Source organism: Falco rusticolus, chromosome 18, assembly GCF_015220075.1.
Source record: "Falco rusticolus isolate bFalRus1 chromosome 18, bFalRus1.pri, whole genome shotgun sequence".
NCBI classification, from domain to species: domain Eukaryota; kingdom Metazoa; phylum Chordata; class Aves; order Falconiformes; family Falconidae; genus Falco; species Falco rusticolus.
In genome coordinates, this window is record NC_051204.1 from 1129271 (window position 1) to 1144590 (window position 15320).

Below are 15320 nucleotides of genomic sequence, written 5' to 3' on the forward strand. Positions count from 1 at the left end.
TGGAAGAAAAATGTAAGCAGCCAACCTCACTTTGCTCTGCAAAAACAAATGGACTTGAAAATAAGACATTCAGATTCTTCTGCAGTGAGCTATACATAAAATAAAGGTATCTTCAAAAAAGTGAAAGAGAAAGAATAATATTGGAAAGACTCCATGAAACATGCGATCGAATTTTAGGCAGTCACCAAAAAGCTACGGCGAAGGATACTCCTTTCTTCTAATCCTTAGTCTTCAGAAGAGACAGGTAACTGCAGCATTATATGTCAGAAATAAATAAAAAGCTCCTCCAGAGACATGAAGCAGGTTGTCCTTTCAGATTAAAACACTGCACGTGTTTAGGCTATCTGGCATTTTGATCTATCGGAGCAGAAGAATGCGGGAAACAGTCACGTCAGCGCCTGCAGCCTTAACGCCGCTGCACGCACGGAGCGATCCCGAGGTGGAACGGGCAGAAGGGAAAATCCGCAGGGCCAGAGCTCCCCGTCCCCCAGCACAGAGCCGGGGCAGAACGGGAATCCCAAACTGGCACCAGCTCCCGTACCTGTACCCAGCGCTCCCGCGCGAGGGGCCCAGTCCTCACAGTAATGGGAAAAAATTCCAAGTGGGACTTAATTACTTTGAAAGCAGAAGCAAGGGAAAGAAGAAAACAAGAACATGTGATTCCTCCATCTCTAGCCCTTGAGAAGCGTGCTACTATTTCTTATTTATTTATTTATTTTGCTTCTGGATTGAATTATACGCACAAGAGGATCGGATGGACGCGGGAGACAAGCAGAAGGTTAATTAGATCTGAGGTCTGGAAAGCTGGGAGGTCATCTCGCTAAGGAGAGCTTGTGTGCCAATGGCAGGGCAGCCGGGGGGACAGAGAAGCTTGTTGAGGCAGACGCTGAAGTGCTGGGCTGGGAGATCGATCGATCGATGGATCAGTCAACCGGGAGGAGGGGTGGGGAGTGGGGCAGAGCTGAGCAATAAGGTCACCAGGGCTCCGCGGGGGGTGCAGGGGATGCAGGAGACAGAGCATCTCTCTGCCACAAATCTGCCAGCGCTCTCCACCCACATCGCAGTGCAAGAACAATTTTCAAATATTACACCTAAGTAATTAGGAATAATAAATAATTAAACCCAACAATCCATTATTTAGAAGCTTCAAAAGGAGTGTAGATACCTAAGGCACACATGCAGAGCCTTTTTGATGATTATTATTGCTATTTAAAAAATAATCTAGCTCCCAGAGTTGCACCAGGTCGCAGCAGTGCACACCTCCCGCTTCCCAGCTACTTTTGCCATCCTTTGCAGTTAATGACAGTTATTTTTTTTACTGAACTGCAAAAATGCCGAATTAGAAACATTATAACCTGAGCTTGTCAAGCAATTTAATACCTCTAATCCTTCCTCCCTTCAAAAAATCCAACCCACTTTAAATACGTCAGGCGACCTCTGCAATTCACCCTGGAATTGACCTGATTTAGGCCCTTTAGGAGCAATTTTACGGATCCTGGCAGCTCTCTCGGATGCCTTACCTACAGTTACCCTCAGTATTTTTGAAGGGGTCAGCTCTGACACCTCCGTTAACGTCACATGCAGCAGGATGGAGTTCGTAAGTGCTCCTAAATGTTCATGGCATTTCCTTGAAAATCAAATATATCATTTTATAAGCACAGTTATTAGGTTTGCTCTTTTCAAGAAAGCATTCAAAATGTACAATGTTTTTGAACATTATCATTTCAAAAAAGCATTTCTGTTCCGTCTTTCAATTCCTATAATAAAATCTGCCACATTTCAGCTGCAATTGCTTACAAGCAAATGAAATTTCTTTATGATTCATTTTGCAATTCTGTGACTTGTTTGATAGCTACCATCGTCTGATCTTACAGATGAATGATACAGGGTAGTGCCCCTGGGAGACAATAACAATGCGTCTTTACTCCAGAGAGTATTTTTGGTGTAATGGTTATACTTTTACTTCAAAAACATCTGAAATCTATTTCAGCAAGTGTCTCACAAGAAGAACTGGGTAACAGTTCACTTAGCGGCACCCATCACAGAATTTGCCTGGACATGAAAATGCTGTAGCTTAAAAATCAAAAACTCTTAAATGAGCAAAGAAAAAAAATAGAATTGTTATATGCCAAGAGCGAGCACCTATGGAACACCAGAAAAAAATACCATTTGTGAATTTGATCTTCAATTACATAACTGTAGAGTTTTATCTAACTACTTCCCTCTCTCCATGTGACCTGAATCTGTCCCATTATTATGTACATCTGCTTTAAATTATTCTGGATACACTTGAGCTGTTTTTGGAAAATGCCCTTGACCATTTCTGCACATCCTCCTAATCTCAGAATTAATGAGTATTTTTCATTCGTCTTGTTTACATCAAGAGGATATTTTTAAAAATTTCACCGATAAGGGACAAAGGCTACCCTCCCCCCACCCCATCAATTTAACAGCCAGTTTTTGTACTGCTGCTCTTCAGATCCTGAGTAGTTCTGCGAGAACAATGGAAAATGGTCCCACCAACTTAAATCCCACCACAGACAAGTGGGCAGGGTAAATATATTCCCCGTGTACGTTGCTAGGAAAGCCCCCCCGCCAGCCAAAACCCAGCGCTGAACCAGGAGGGCGTTCAGACTGCAGCTCTGCCCGCTGATCCTTTCTCTAAGAGGCTGCAAAAAAATCCCATCCTTAATTCTGCTAAGTCAGTCTCTTGCATGGGTTCCACAGGCATTTCCTTTAAGAAAAAATTCAAACAAAAGAAATTCTCCTCTGCACCGCACAGAAACTCTGCTTCCTCACCAGTCCTTCCACTGCCTTTGCTGGTGATGTCCTTTAATATTCCTTCAAGTAGATTGTCAGAAAGACAGTTATTTTTAATCAGAAACTATACTGAGCCAGAGATAGGCAGAAAATGTAATTTCAATGCTATCATAAAATCTAATTTAATGCATTTCATGTTCCAGATTTTTTAAAAAAAACCATCCCTCTGCATGCACATCTGGGGATGAATTTTCCTGGATTTCAGCTCCCATTTAAGCACCAAAGAAAAGGGAATGGGGAAATGAGAGGATATTCAGCACACTGATCACTGAACGTACATAAAAAAGAAAAAGGCCACAATTATCATAAATATGAGCCGGGGTATGTGGAGCATTTCCTAAGAGCGGGATTACACTTCGATCCCTGAAAAGGTTCCTGAGCTCTTTAACACGTCAAGGACAACGTGACCAAGGCAGCGTGTGCCCCCACTGATGGAAACCAGAGATGCCATTATTTCTTCCTTTACAGTTTTGGTATTTTATCTCTAAAACATCACCTGATGATAAACACGTGCCTGTGCTCCCGGCTATAAACATCCCGCCCTCGTCAACCACTGCCCCACGACAGCCTTGACTCTCCAGGAAAGCTGGTCGGTATTTTTTAGCTCTGGGGACTGACCTTTTGTTCCAGACGGGTTTGAGGATGGTATCTTACACTCTTATTGATGCAGAGGGGGTTTTAAAAAGTATGATTCACAATCAAATAAGAACAAATGCTCCTTTCAAAGAGTATTTGTCTGCCAAAATCTGTGCAAAATACTTCAATAGTATTTCGCACATGTATTTTGCTGTATTAGGCGTGTCACATCGCATTCACCCAAACCACTTTTTTAATTTCAGCAACTGTTTTTCAAAACCTCTCACATTCCCTCCGCTTACCATTCTTCACACCATCAACCTGACACAAGCCTCACCCACGCACACACGTCGGGCAGCACAAGCCCTAAGGACCGGGCAGGAAGCAGCAGCAGCAGCAGCGCGCCCATCTCTGCTCGCAGGCAAAGCCCCCAGCGTTACCCTTGCAGTGGGGTACAAACGAGCTCAGGGTGCACACGCAGTTGGCTGGACAGCGGCACGACTTGAACAAACGCTCGGGAAAATTCCCTCCTCCCGGACCTGGCGGGATGATGCTAGCTGTGGTGGGAATGTCGCGAAGCTGGGGTGTCCAGCCGAGCCTCCCCAGGCACCGTCCCCCTGCTCTGCCCCGCACGTGGCCAAGCCAAGCAAAAGGAAAGCTGCAGGAAACCTTCAGAAATAGTTATCATAGGATCACTGAATGGTTTGGGTTGGAAGGGACCTTAAAGACCATCTCGTTCCACCCCCCTGCCATGGGCAGGGACACCTCCCACTGGACCAGGTCACTCCAAGCCCCATCCAGCCTGGCCTGGGACACTTCCAGGGATGGGGCAGCCACAGCTCCTCTGGGCCAGCGCCTCAGCACCCTCACAGTGAATAATTTCTTCCCAATAGCTAATCTGTATCTGCCGTCTTTCAGTGTAAAGCCATTCCCCCTTGTCCTATCACTGCATACCCTTGTAAGAAGCCCCTCTCCAGCTTTCTTGTGGCCCCTGTTAGGTACTGGAAGGCTGCTGTAAGGTCTCCACAGAGCCTTTTCTTATATACACACACACACACGTGCACATATTTGTAGTATTTCCATTATTGTATAAGATCAGTTTAGGTTTTCATCCGCCAAGACCACAGTCATTTCCATCCTCAACAACCACGACAGCGGCTGAGGCCGCCAAGGACCCTTTCATCGTACCCGCAAGGCAGCAACCAGCCACAATTTCAGCATTTGACTTTCTTGGGGAGAAAAACATGCAGAAAAGGATTTTCACAAGTACCTTTTTTTCTCCCAAGACAGCTTTGCCAGGTCAAAATGCAGCTGGCATATCACGAGATGTAACTTGAGTAATGCAGGTGATTATACTTTACCACAGCCTTTAGCCACCGTTAAACGGGAGGTCGTGGGTTTATAACTGAGCAAGAGACAACAACAGTGTGATGGCCTGTCCTTACTAGATCTGTTATATTGGTACATTCCCAGAATGGATTTTATTAAAAGCAAATCAGACTAAATTACGACCTCCACATTTACAACACTGATAACAATCTCTCAAACCTACTATCGGTCATATACCCAAGTAAGATTTCAAAATTACCAGCTGGATATAAAAACTAATACATAGATGTAATAATCTACTGTTACCACTTACTGGAATATCAAGCATCAAACATTCCTGGATGATTCTTCCTTTCTATGCAAGAAATTGATTCACATACAAAAAAACCCCGCGAAGCCGGGACGCCATATGTCTGCACCACGGGAAGGGAAAGGACTGGGCACGCTTTTCATGTGGTGCAATGGCAAACCGAAATATTCTCGGGTGATGTGGCAGTGGGCTAAAACGCAGCAACTCCATCACTTCCAGTGCTCGCACGGACTTTTGTAAAACTGTCTGAGGCAATTCTAGTGGCAACCACTGACTTCACAGTGAACTTTCGCAGCTTTTCAGCACTATTCTCAAACAGAACCAATGTCCAGGGCTGTTGATAATTAGCACCCCTTCACTGATTAGTGAGGGAAAACTGCTGTCCGTTTGGATTAGATCCATTTAAAACGTGATGTTTCTCTAAAGTGTAAACCATATTAACGAAAATCTTACACCACTCAAAAATGAACTCAACCACACTGCCCTCACAGCGCACGGGAGTCACACGGCGCACGGCTGGCCATGTCACCCACATAATTTGGGTAGAAATACAGCACTGATGCTACCCGAGGGGAGAAGGCATGGGCGGCAGCCCCGCCAGCAACCGCACACCACATCTCCTCTCGTCAGGCAAGCCAAAGAGATGGCAGGAAGAGGTGGGGACAGAGCAGGGAGCCCGGAAAGGCCATGGCACCCAACGTGGGCAGCCGGGAGCGGAGAGCAGCGCCAGAGCCCTGCTCCAAGTGTCCCTGTGCGGTGGGACACGGCTTCCCCGGAGGGACCGGGACTCCCCACCGAACACACAGAAGAGCCAGCGGGGCCGCGGCTGAGAGAAAACAGGGACAGCAAGTAGAGGAACCCGAGAGGAAGGTGCTGCAGGGTCGCACCGCATCCTGCACTTCAGGACCCTGCAATACGTTAGCGACCACTGGAGGAGTCTGGAGACAGGGTGGTACGATCGATGCTTCCCAGCAAGGCTGAACTTTCAAACGGGCAGCTGGCCAAAATGTTCGTGTTTGGATTCAAAGTAATTATTTTTCAAGTGATGAGGAGTCAAATAATTAGTGACATAAACCGCCAAAAATTCTGCTTAATGAAGGAGACAATCTATGGTGCTGCAGGAGGTTAGAAGCAAAGTGATCCCCTTTCGTCAGTGTACGGGTGCAGCTGTGCTGCCCAAGGGAAAGGGACAGCCGGACGGGGGGAAAGCTGACGGTCAGAACAAATTACAGCGAGGGAAACAATATTCACGCTGGATGAGGATAAAGAAGTACTTGTTCTGCAGTGCTGAGGAGGGTTAGGAAGTCAAGGCAACTGGTAAGAGAGCAGAAATAACGGGGTGGCTTTCACGGCACTGCATATTTTCACTCATAAGAAGGTCTCCATAGCATCGCAGAAGTTCAAGTACTTTTTGCACAGGACAAAAAAGATCATCCACTGGCCTCAGGTACACATTTAAGACATGGGAGCCAGGCTTACAACAGAACTGAGCCGTTTCCTACAAATGCAGACACCCCTCCCTGCTGTTGCTGGAGCTGGTGAAATGAATATTGAGGTTTCTGCACCCATAAAGAGTGGAAGCAAAGTAACAGTGTCTCAGGACATCGCAGGAAAAAAAGAAATAATTATTGACCACTTCCTCTAGATTGTAAAGCACTTGGGAATAACTATCTGGGCCAGAAGATAAAAGGGAAGACTAATCAGCACAACCATGACAAAGAACTCCAGCAACCATCATTTCCTTCCTTTTTGCCTCGCTTAGCATGCCAGTATTTCCACTTATGACTGGCATAAACGTAAGGTGAAGGCTAACTTCAAATTAAACTCAGCTGAAAGAACTCCTAAATAGGAAAAAATAAAATAAAATGTCAATAGCTCCAGGGGCTAAGAAGGAAGATCAGGTTTGTGTAGAGACATCAGCAGCACTGCAAAGGCAGGAGCCCAAAGACAGTGAGCACAGCACTGTCAGAGAGGCCAGGGCTGCCACCGCCACGGGACCCTGGGACGCTGCCCCTGCAGCCACCACCGCAGCCCGGCTGATGCTGCTACTTCAGCCTGACAGGCGCTGAGCAGAAACAGGATTACCACAAGATGAACAAAGCCGACACGGTTTCCCAAATCTAATTTGACAGGTAGTATCTTCCCTGAATTGGAGCTACTGACAAGTTTTTTCTCCCGAAGAAAGGAAAATCTGGGGACAGTGATTTGTTTCAGCTAGAATTTATAATTATAAAAGGCAAGTGCAGCCCAGCGCTCCTGTGACACTTCATGAAGATGCTGAGAAACACCAGAGACTTTAGCAACAAGTGAGCGGCACTGCTGGGAGTTCAAAAGGCACATTTCACCAATTCTGTCAGCAATAAATTGAGAACCCAAAGGTGGAGAAGCAGCTGAAGGTTTCAGCAGGATGCTGCTGGCAGTAGATGCCTTTGATGACCAAGCATAATAAATAGACCAAGAGAAATTAAGCAGAAGGCAAGCACGGAGACAGATTTGTTATCTGTTACCTACAGGGTAGAAGAAGAAAAAAAATAAATCCATTCCAACTTCTCAATATGAATGATTTCTTAGTCTGAGACAGGATACTTTGTACCTCTGCAAAATCCGTTAGGTTAGAGATAAATCAAGGTCCTGTGGCCTACGGCAGAACTGGAGCTGCTTCGGACCGAAACGCCAGGTCAGCCATCTGTCACTGTGGGGCGCAGACACGGTGGCACGGTTCCTTACTCCCCGTGCCCGTCCCACCCCTAAGAGGTGACTTTGTTCCACAGACGGGTGCGTTAGGCCAGGCAAGGGGCTGGAGGGGGAGCCACGTGCGGACCAGGTGGTACGAGGCCACCTGAGTGTGCCAGGACCACCGGGGCAGCGCGGGAGGTCTGCGTGGGGCTGGGGGTCCGAGCCGTGCGGCCGCCCCGCGTACCTTGCCCACCGCAGCCCCGCAGCTCGCCCTGTGCCCGGCTCTGCTTGCAGCCACAGCACCATGTTCTACACCCAGAGACGGCTCAGCCACCACCGAACACAACCCTGGAGTAAGACAGCGACCTACACAGGGTGTAGGGACCTGTGAAGACAAACCCTATGCATCAGCTTCCCAACAACCGATTCCTGACTAATCCTCAGAACTCAGAGCACCACGCTTCAACGCTCCTCATGATGTTGCAGCCGTACTGCCTCAGCTGTGGTATCTGGGAGCACCAGTGCAGGCTGCCCTTGTTTTTAAAAATAATATGCTAGAAGGGGAAACTCCTCTGCCGGGAGTCACTCATTCAGTGAGGAGTCTGACCTTGCCTGACACCGTCCGTCAGCAATGGAGGGGTAAGTACACAGCGCAGGGAAGGTCTCCGACGCTCCATCCATACCAGAAAGTCTCTTACCAAGCGCCTAATCACACCTGCTCAGACGTGGAAGACAAGGAGGCTTCCCACTGACCCTCGCAGGCCCAGCACCGACAGTTTCAGAGTCAACAGAGTTGCTTTCCTTGCGTACATATTTACTCACTGGCAAGACAGAAAGCTATGAATATTCAATAAGCCAAAGTATTAGCACAAAAAAAGTTACTGTTTCCCAACAGGTCCGCTGAAAGCAAGCACTGCTGTTTGATGAGGCGAAACAACTCATTAGACTCCCCGGGATCCATCCGGATGGGCAGCCAAAGGTGCTTGGCTGCTGGAAATTCTGCTGCTAAAGCATCTGATATGAGACGCACTTCGGGGGCCATCTAGGTTATACGCTTTGGCAGCGGCCACAATGCTTCAAAGTTGGGCAGTTACTCATATAAACATAATTTGGATCACTTAAAGCCTTCCCCTCCTCTTTTCCCTTTCTGTTTTTCCCCCAGAGAGATGAAACCAAGACCCAGTTTGGAAAGGGAAGCTGGCTGTTAATAGATCACACCAGGAAGCTTCAAGAACATCATTATCTGAAATTATTTAACAGTTAAACAGTACATGGAATTCAGATTATTTTCAGTTCTTCTCCTGAGCACCTTCCCTTTGAGCAGAAGGCTCAACAAACCCAAAATCACAAACCCGGCCACTGTTTCCCAAGCTGCAACTTCCAGCTTGCGGCAAAGCCGACTGCTCCTGATGGCAAGTAGCCCACGGCGAATCCCGGACAGACACACAGCCGAACCCTCCACGCGCCTTCATTCCTCCTCCTGGAATCTGAATTCCAGACCAGCGTGGGGGTTGTGTTGTTTTGTTTTATTTGGGGGGTGGGTGGGTCAGTTTTGGATGGTTAATCCCAGAATCTAGTCCAAAACTGTCTCCGTCTCCCAACTCGGCAGAAGACACCGGCACCGTCCTCCCAAGAGAAGCGCCGAAAAGTCAATCGCTGCCATGGCAGCCAGCGTGCCAGATCGCCACGGCTCTCTGCTGCCGTTGGGGATGATCACAACGATTTCCCATTCCCTTCAGGTCAGTGGGCTTGACAATACCGGGACAACCACGAGATTCAACAGTAAAATCATTTGTCAGGCTGTGGCTGGTTTGATTATTCCCTTGCCTTCCTCCCAATACATCACTGTCCAATATGACAGAGGGTGGACAAGGATCCTGCTGGTTGAATTTGTCTGGGGTTTTGTGGTTGGGTTTTTTTTTGGCTCGTTGCCTACATTTTTACCATGAAAAATCAGAGCACAGCGCTGTTTCACGCATCCCCCGTTAAAGGGTTTTTTCTAACACCTGAGAAATGTTCAGTTGCGTTTAAGAAAAGCGTGTGGTTTGTGTGGAATAAAAAAGCATGCATCTCACACGATGAAGAGAAAGCAGCAGCAGCAAGCAGGTGTCAACCTCAACAATTCTTTTAAGCAAAGGAAAGAGAAAAAGGAGCGATGAGATGAAAACAACTGACGCTGCGATGGTAAATCACCCTTCGCTGTCCGTGGCGGCGGCACCGCTGTGGTACCCAACTCAATTAGGAATGGAAACGGATGCCTGCTGGCCTCGCGTGGAACAAGCAAACCTCCCCGACCAGACATTTAAGATTTGTGTCCCAAAATTTCTGGAGAAGAATTTAATCAAATTAAAAGATAATGCCATAACATACTTAGCCTTTGAAACGTAATGACGAGGTAATAAATCACACAAAATGCAACTGCAAACGCGGATCTAAGACAAAAGGCGATTCCCTGAGAGCACCATCCATCTCAGACCATTCCATAGGTTTCCTGAGCATGTACAAGCCAAAACGTGTGTTACCTACCATGCTAAAACCAAAGAGCAGATCAAAGACGCCCTTGTGACAGCTCCACAGAGCCATAAAGCCAGGACACCGTCCGCTCCACAAGCAGTGCCACCAGGTACGAGCGAGCTGTGACAAACTGGGGTGGGGTGGGGGTGGGAATTACATGTTAAATTGGGAATCAGCAAACCATTACAGAAAAGGTTTAACAACAGAAGTCTGAAGGTCAACGCCTGCTCTTCCACGTCACCCCCCTTAAAGGGCGACGATGGCCAGGAGGGTCCATCCCCGCGCCCTGGGCTGCCTTAGGAAGCCTGCCCAGCCTGGAATTAACGCCTCTGCCATGCGGGGTGGCAGCAGACGGGGAGGGATGGAGGGTCACGCTCCTTTCAGCCCCTCCTAACGGAGTCACCGCTGAGCCAAGGAACAAGGGACAGTTTCCCTGTCGCAGACACTCCGAGTCAAAAAGGGCTCGACGGAACTCTGAATGACCACCTCGCTCACAAAAACTTCTGCAGAAATATAAATCTGATACAAACGGCTCCTCAAAGCCACAAACCAGCTTTTTTGTCATCGTCTTAAATGCAACAACTCTAAAATGTGGGTCAATTTCTGCTTTCACTTCAACAAAGTCATCTTACAGAATCTGAAGGCCTTCTTCAGCAAAACAAAGAATGTAATTTCCAAAAAAAAAAGCTCTCCAGAAGCTTAAAGCTTTACTACATCCTTGCTATCACCACCTCCCTCAAAAGATACCCACCACCCAGTTCTTCCTGCTCCTGACTGGAAGTGAAAACGCCTGGAGCGCATCCCCCATACACTGGTCACACGGCGAGATGCCCAAAGCCAAGATCCCGAAGATCCCGGTGGGAGAGGCCATGCGGTGGCCAGTGGTTGCTCAGGAAACCTCCTCCCTGGCATGTGCTGAAATTTGCCCGAAGCCTTAAAATAAACATTTTAGCATTGAGCAAAATTTCATCTCTAGGCATCTCAAATTGAAATAATAATTTCTACATGCAGAGTAGATAATGTTCTCTCCTCATTGCTATTTAGTGTTTTAAACTGCCTTTAAGCGTATAATTAATTACATTACTTGTCAGGGATCACTTTACACACCACTCCACCTCCACTCAACTGCTAGGCTCTAGCACAGCTTCAGCCTTCTTTTTTTCCTTCTTTCAACTCTTATCATTCCTGGAGACGCTTGGGATTTAACACTGTGTGCTAACATCCTTCACAGGATCCGCACGTTTGAAAGAGGGTTAAAAAAAGCCTAACGCCGAAGAAAGGAGTTGTATTTCCTTGGCAAACCGACCACAGGCAGCGCCTGCGGGCTTTGCCGTGGAGTGGGGCTCAGCCCCTCTCCCTCCATCAGGAAAGGATGCGCCCAGACTCAGAGTCCTCTGGTCCCTGTGAGCTGTCCCGATCTTTGTGGTTCTTTACCCAAGGATGCTTCCCCAGCCCAGCTCTCCATCTCCTGAGCTCCTCTAATCCAGCCCTGGACCCAGCAAACCCTCCAGCCCTCACGCCACCGCTGTTTTCACAGCGGGAACCACAAATCCAGGTGGGTGAAGCATAATCCAGTTCTGCCGCAGGAGACGAGTCAACGTCCACGGGTTGAGAGCTGGGCAGCGCCTCACCGCAGCTCTGCGTGGGGCAAGAACCAGCATCGTGTCGGTGGGCAAAGCCCCCCAGTATCCCCGAGCCCAGCCATCCGCCCAGCCCAGCAAGGGGAGGAGCTGCAGCACTGCAAGGAGAACACGCGCACGCCACCAACCTCCGCGCAGCATCAGGAGCCCTTCCCCAGGCTCCCTCCGCCCCGGCAGCCCAGCTGGGCTCTGCAGAAGCTTCCCAGTGAGAGGTGGTCCTGGGCACCTTGAAGCCCCCCCCTCACTGAGAGCCAGCGCCGTGCACCAGAGGGTACCACCACAGCCCTCTCCCTCTTCCTCACTCCCTAACGATGCTTCATGTTTCTTTAACGACGCTTCAAGGCAGTAGGAAACTACACCTTTCCTTTCAGATCCCTACGCTATCAGTGTATTCAGCAAGAGGAGGAGATCAAAAAGGAGAAAAAAAATAAGGGGGGGATGAAAAAAAAAATAATAATCACAGGTTCCATTGCCAGAGCCCGCTCCTGGGCTTGGCAAGAGTCCTGCCCTTCGGAACACCCTGGCATGCGAAGCCGGGGCAGGCGGAGCCGCACGTGCAAGCACGCCTGCAAGACATAACACAAGACATAGGAATGTGGAATTTATGCTTTTTAAGCCAAATTTACAATTCAATTATAATTCTCTGTGGATGCAATCATAATAAGTTTATAATTATTAACAATTATAAACATGACAGTAGAAGCTATTTAGTTAGAAGAAGAAAGGGCTGCAACAGCAAAATTTTAATTGTAATTCATGATGACTGAAAAAGCAGCAGCAATTTCACAGCAACCATGGCCTCAAAGGAGGCATTTCCAAGCACAGGGACTGGCTTTTCTTTTCTAAGACAACTCCTCTTTCAAACACAATACATTAAAGAAAGCCCACATTCAAAATTTGGACAACATTCAATTAATTCCTCCAATTGTGAGTACTTTGAAAGCTCACCATCCACAGAAATAAAAGATCCCCTGATTTCAGAGCATCATTTATTAATATGACCTTTTCTACCGTAGCTACAGATTCAGGAGGCAGATGTCGCCGAGTTACATGACATCTCAAAACAGCCAGCATCCTTGTACCCCATCCAAGGCCTGTACTGAACACGGGTCCCTCTGGTTCATAAACTAGGGAAAGCCAGGGGAGGAAACTCGCAGATTGAGCAAAAAAAATGCACTGCAATGCTTGCTGCTGCTGCTGCTTGAAGCCGGTGCCGGTCCCAGCCTCGTGTGAGGGCAGCACCTCCACAGCCTCCAGCCGGCTGCTGCTTCCAAGTTGGGAAGAATCTGGGAACGCAGCTACAGAAAGCTTTAACAGCGCTCGCACATCTGCACCAGCTCTGCCTGAGCTCGAAGGTATTTATGCAACTGCCTGCCCCCACCAAGAGACGCACACGGGGTTAAGCCAGGGAGGGAGCAACCCGCTTCTATTTATGCTTCAACCAGAGGCCTCTAGCAAGATGTATACTTTTAAGAGCAATTACTACAGGATATATAAATTAAATTCCTTTTTAAAAAAAAAAGCAATATTCTTGGATGCAGGTTAACAAGATCACGTAGTTTTGCATTAGTTGATTTAATGATATTTCTGCAATGTGGTTTTATTCCAGTTTCTCTGAAGACCAGCATTAAAAATTAAATTTAAAGCGGTCTGTTTATTGGATCATTTTTATCTTTTCAAAAGCAACTCTCTAGATGTTCTAAATTATTCTGAGGGCAAAGCGGCCACACACAAAATTGCAAGTAACCAACAGAAATGGGTATAAATTAGAAACCAATACTTATTCAAGTTTCCAAGTCAATGAAACTCGGCTGGGGAAGGTCTAGTCAACCATCTAGAGAAAGGAGCCGTACGACATTTAACAATACTTTGGGGGCCGGGGTTGCCCGTTCCCCCTCTCAGCGCAGAGCCTTTGCATGCAGCTTACCGGGGCAGTATGCATCAACGTCCAGTTTCTGGGCTGAAGAAAGTGTTGGTGAGCCAAGCTCTGACTCTGGGATTCGAGGGCTCTCAACAAACTTTGCTTTCCTCAAAGGGGCTAAAGAGAAGGAGGGGGAGAGAGAAAGAGAGGTCATGAGTAAGGGAAATAGCAAGCAACAGATGGAAGCACTTAACTAAACGACACTGTCAGACTCATATCAGGTTACCCCCCCCCCCCTTTTTTTTTTTGCCAGGAAAAAAAAATTATCTGCATTCTTTACATAGGAGGTGGCTCTTGTTAAAACTGTAGCGATTTATTTTTTTTATAGGAAGCAAATGGGCCTGGATTCAGCAACTGTAGAAATCACAGAGGTACACAGAGCCCATCACCATTTAAAATATTTAACTATAAGTATCTAAAATGAACACACAAGTTTTATGTTCGGCAATTGTTTCCTTCGAACATAAAATTTCAATTTCAAAACATTCTGAATGTCTGACCAAACATATCTGGTGTTTGACACCAGATAACAAAGCTATTGCTGTCCAAGACAAAAAACAAGCACTCCACTTTCATCCTTGCAAATCCAGAAAAGATTCAGGAGAAATAAAGAACAGGGAAAAGGTAAAACTGTAACAAAGCAGCGCTGACCACCAATGCTAGAGAAGTGGGATTTTCCCATGTTTTAAACAGTCTGAACTCAAAGACACAAAGTGCAACATTTGTTTGTAATAAAATAATTACTAAACCACTTTTGTTAATAAAAAGTTTTTAAACAGATATTTCTACCAGACCAGAGAATCAAAGCTAGCGAATAAGTTATATGCAGAGATTATTATATTGCATTTTGAAGTTAAACTCACATGCCCATGGAAGTGAAAGGCTAATTTGAAAAGCCCCCTGCAGTGGTTCAGCACGCCTAGTGCCTCTCCCAGCACAATAGCCCTGACTCACATCACTGATATTTATAGCTGTCTGTCCTGCAAATTAAATTTAGGAGCTGAAACTGAAGATGGGACACACACACGTTTGTTCTCGTGCATCTCTTGCAATAAAAGCCCCCCCTGGCCAGCGGTGACCCCGGCGGCAGCAATCCATCTCCAGCCAGCCAGGAGCCTGCGCAGGCTGCTGGCCCCACAGCCGGGGGGGCTCGGCCAGGAGAGACCAGAGAGGCTGCACACAACCCGCTCGCCCATAAACAACTGCTGGAATTTTTCAAAAAGGGGTGGGAAAACCAGAAATAAAGGTCAGGGTATGTTTTTCCCATAGGAAGTCCCTGTGAAGCAGAATAGAGGCAAGGAATGAGCCACCTGCCCCAAAATAGGTGCTAAATCAACACCCTCCTGCCTTCGCCCGGGATCCACCCCAGGAGACGTGGGAGATGAGGGATAAAGGTGCCACATGCTGCCACTTCGCACAGGCAAGCGCTGGGCGAGCACCGGCTCCATCACCGCATCCCCGAGCATGCAGGGGCAGCGCGGCGCTGAGCCTGGCAGCCGGTGCTGAGCCTGGCCTGAACCCCCATCTCCCCCTG

The 15320-nt window shown here is 47.5% G+C and overlaps 1 protein-coding gene across 5 annotated transcripts in view; it reads right to left on the reverse strand.

The window, feature by feature from the left end:
* The window catches only part of TANC2 (tetratricopeptide repeat, ankyrin repeat and coiled-coil containing 2), a 247267-nt gene that overhangs the window by 111389 nt on the left and 120558 nt on the right, over positions 1-15320 (reverse strand). For all 5 annotated transcript variants that reach the window (XM_037411279.1, XM_037411277.1, XM_037411278.1 and 2 more), the window contains one exon: positions 13793-13903. In XM_037411279.1, coding sequence (XP_037267176.1) covers positions 13793-13903 — 111 coding nt within the window. The remainder of the gene's footprint in view (positions 1-13792; positions 13904-15320) is intronic.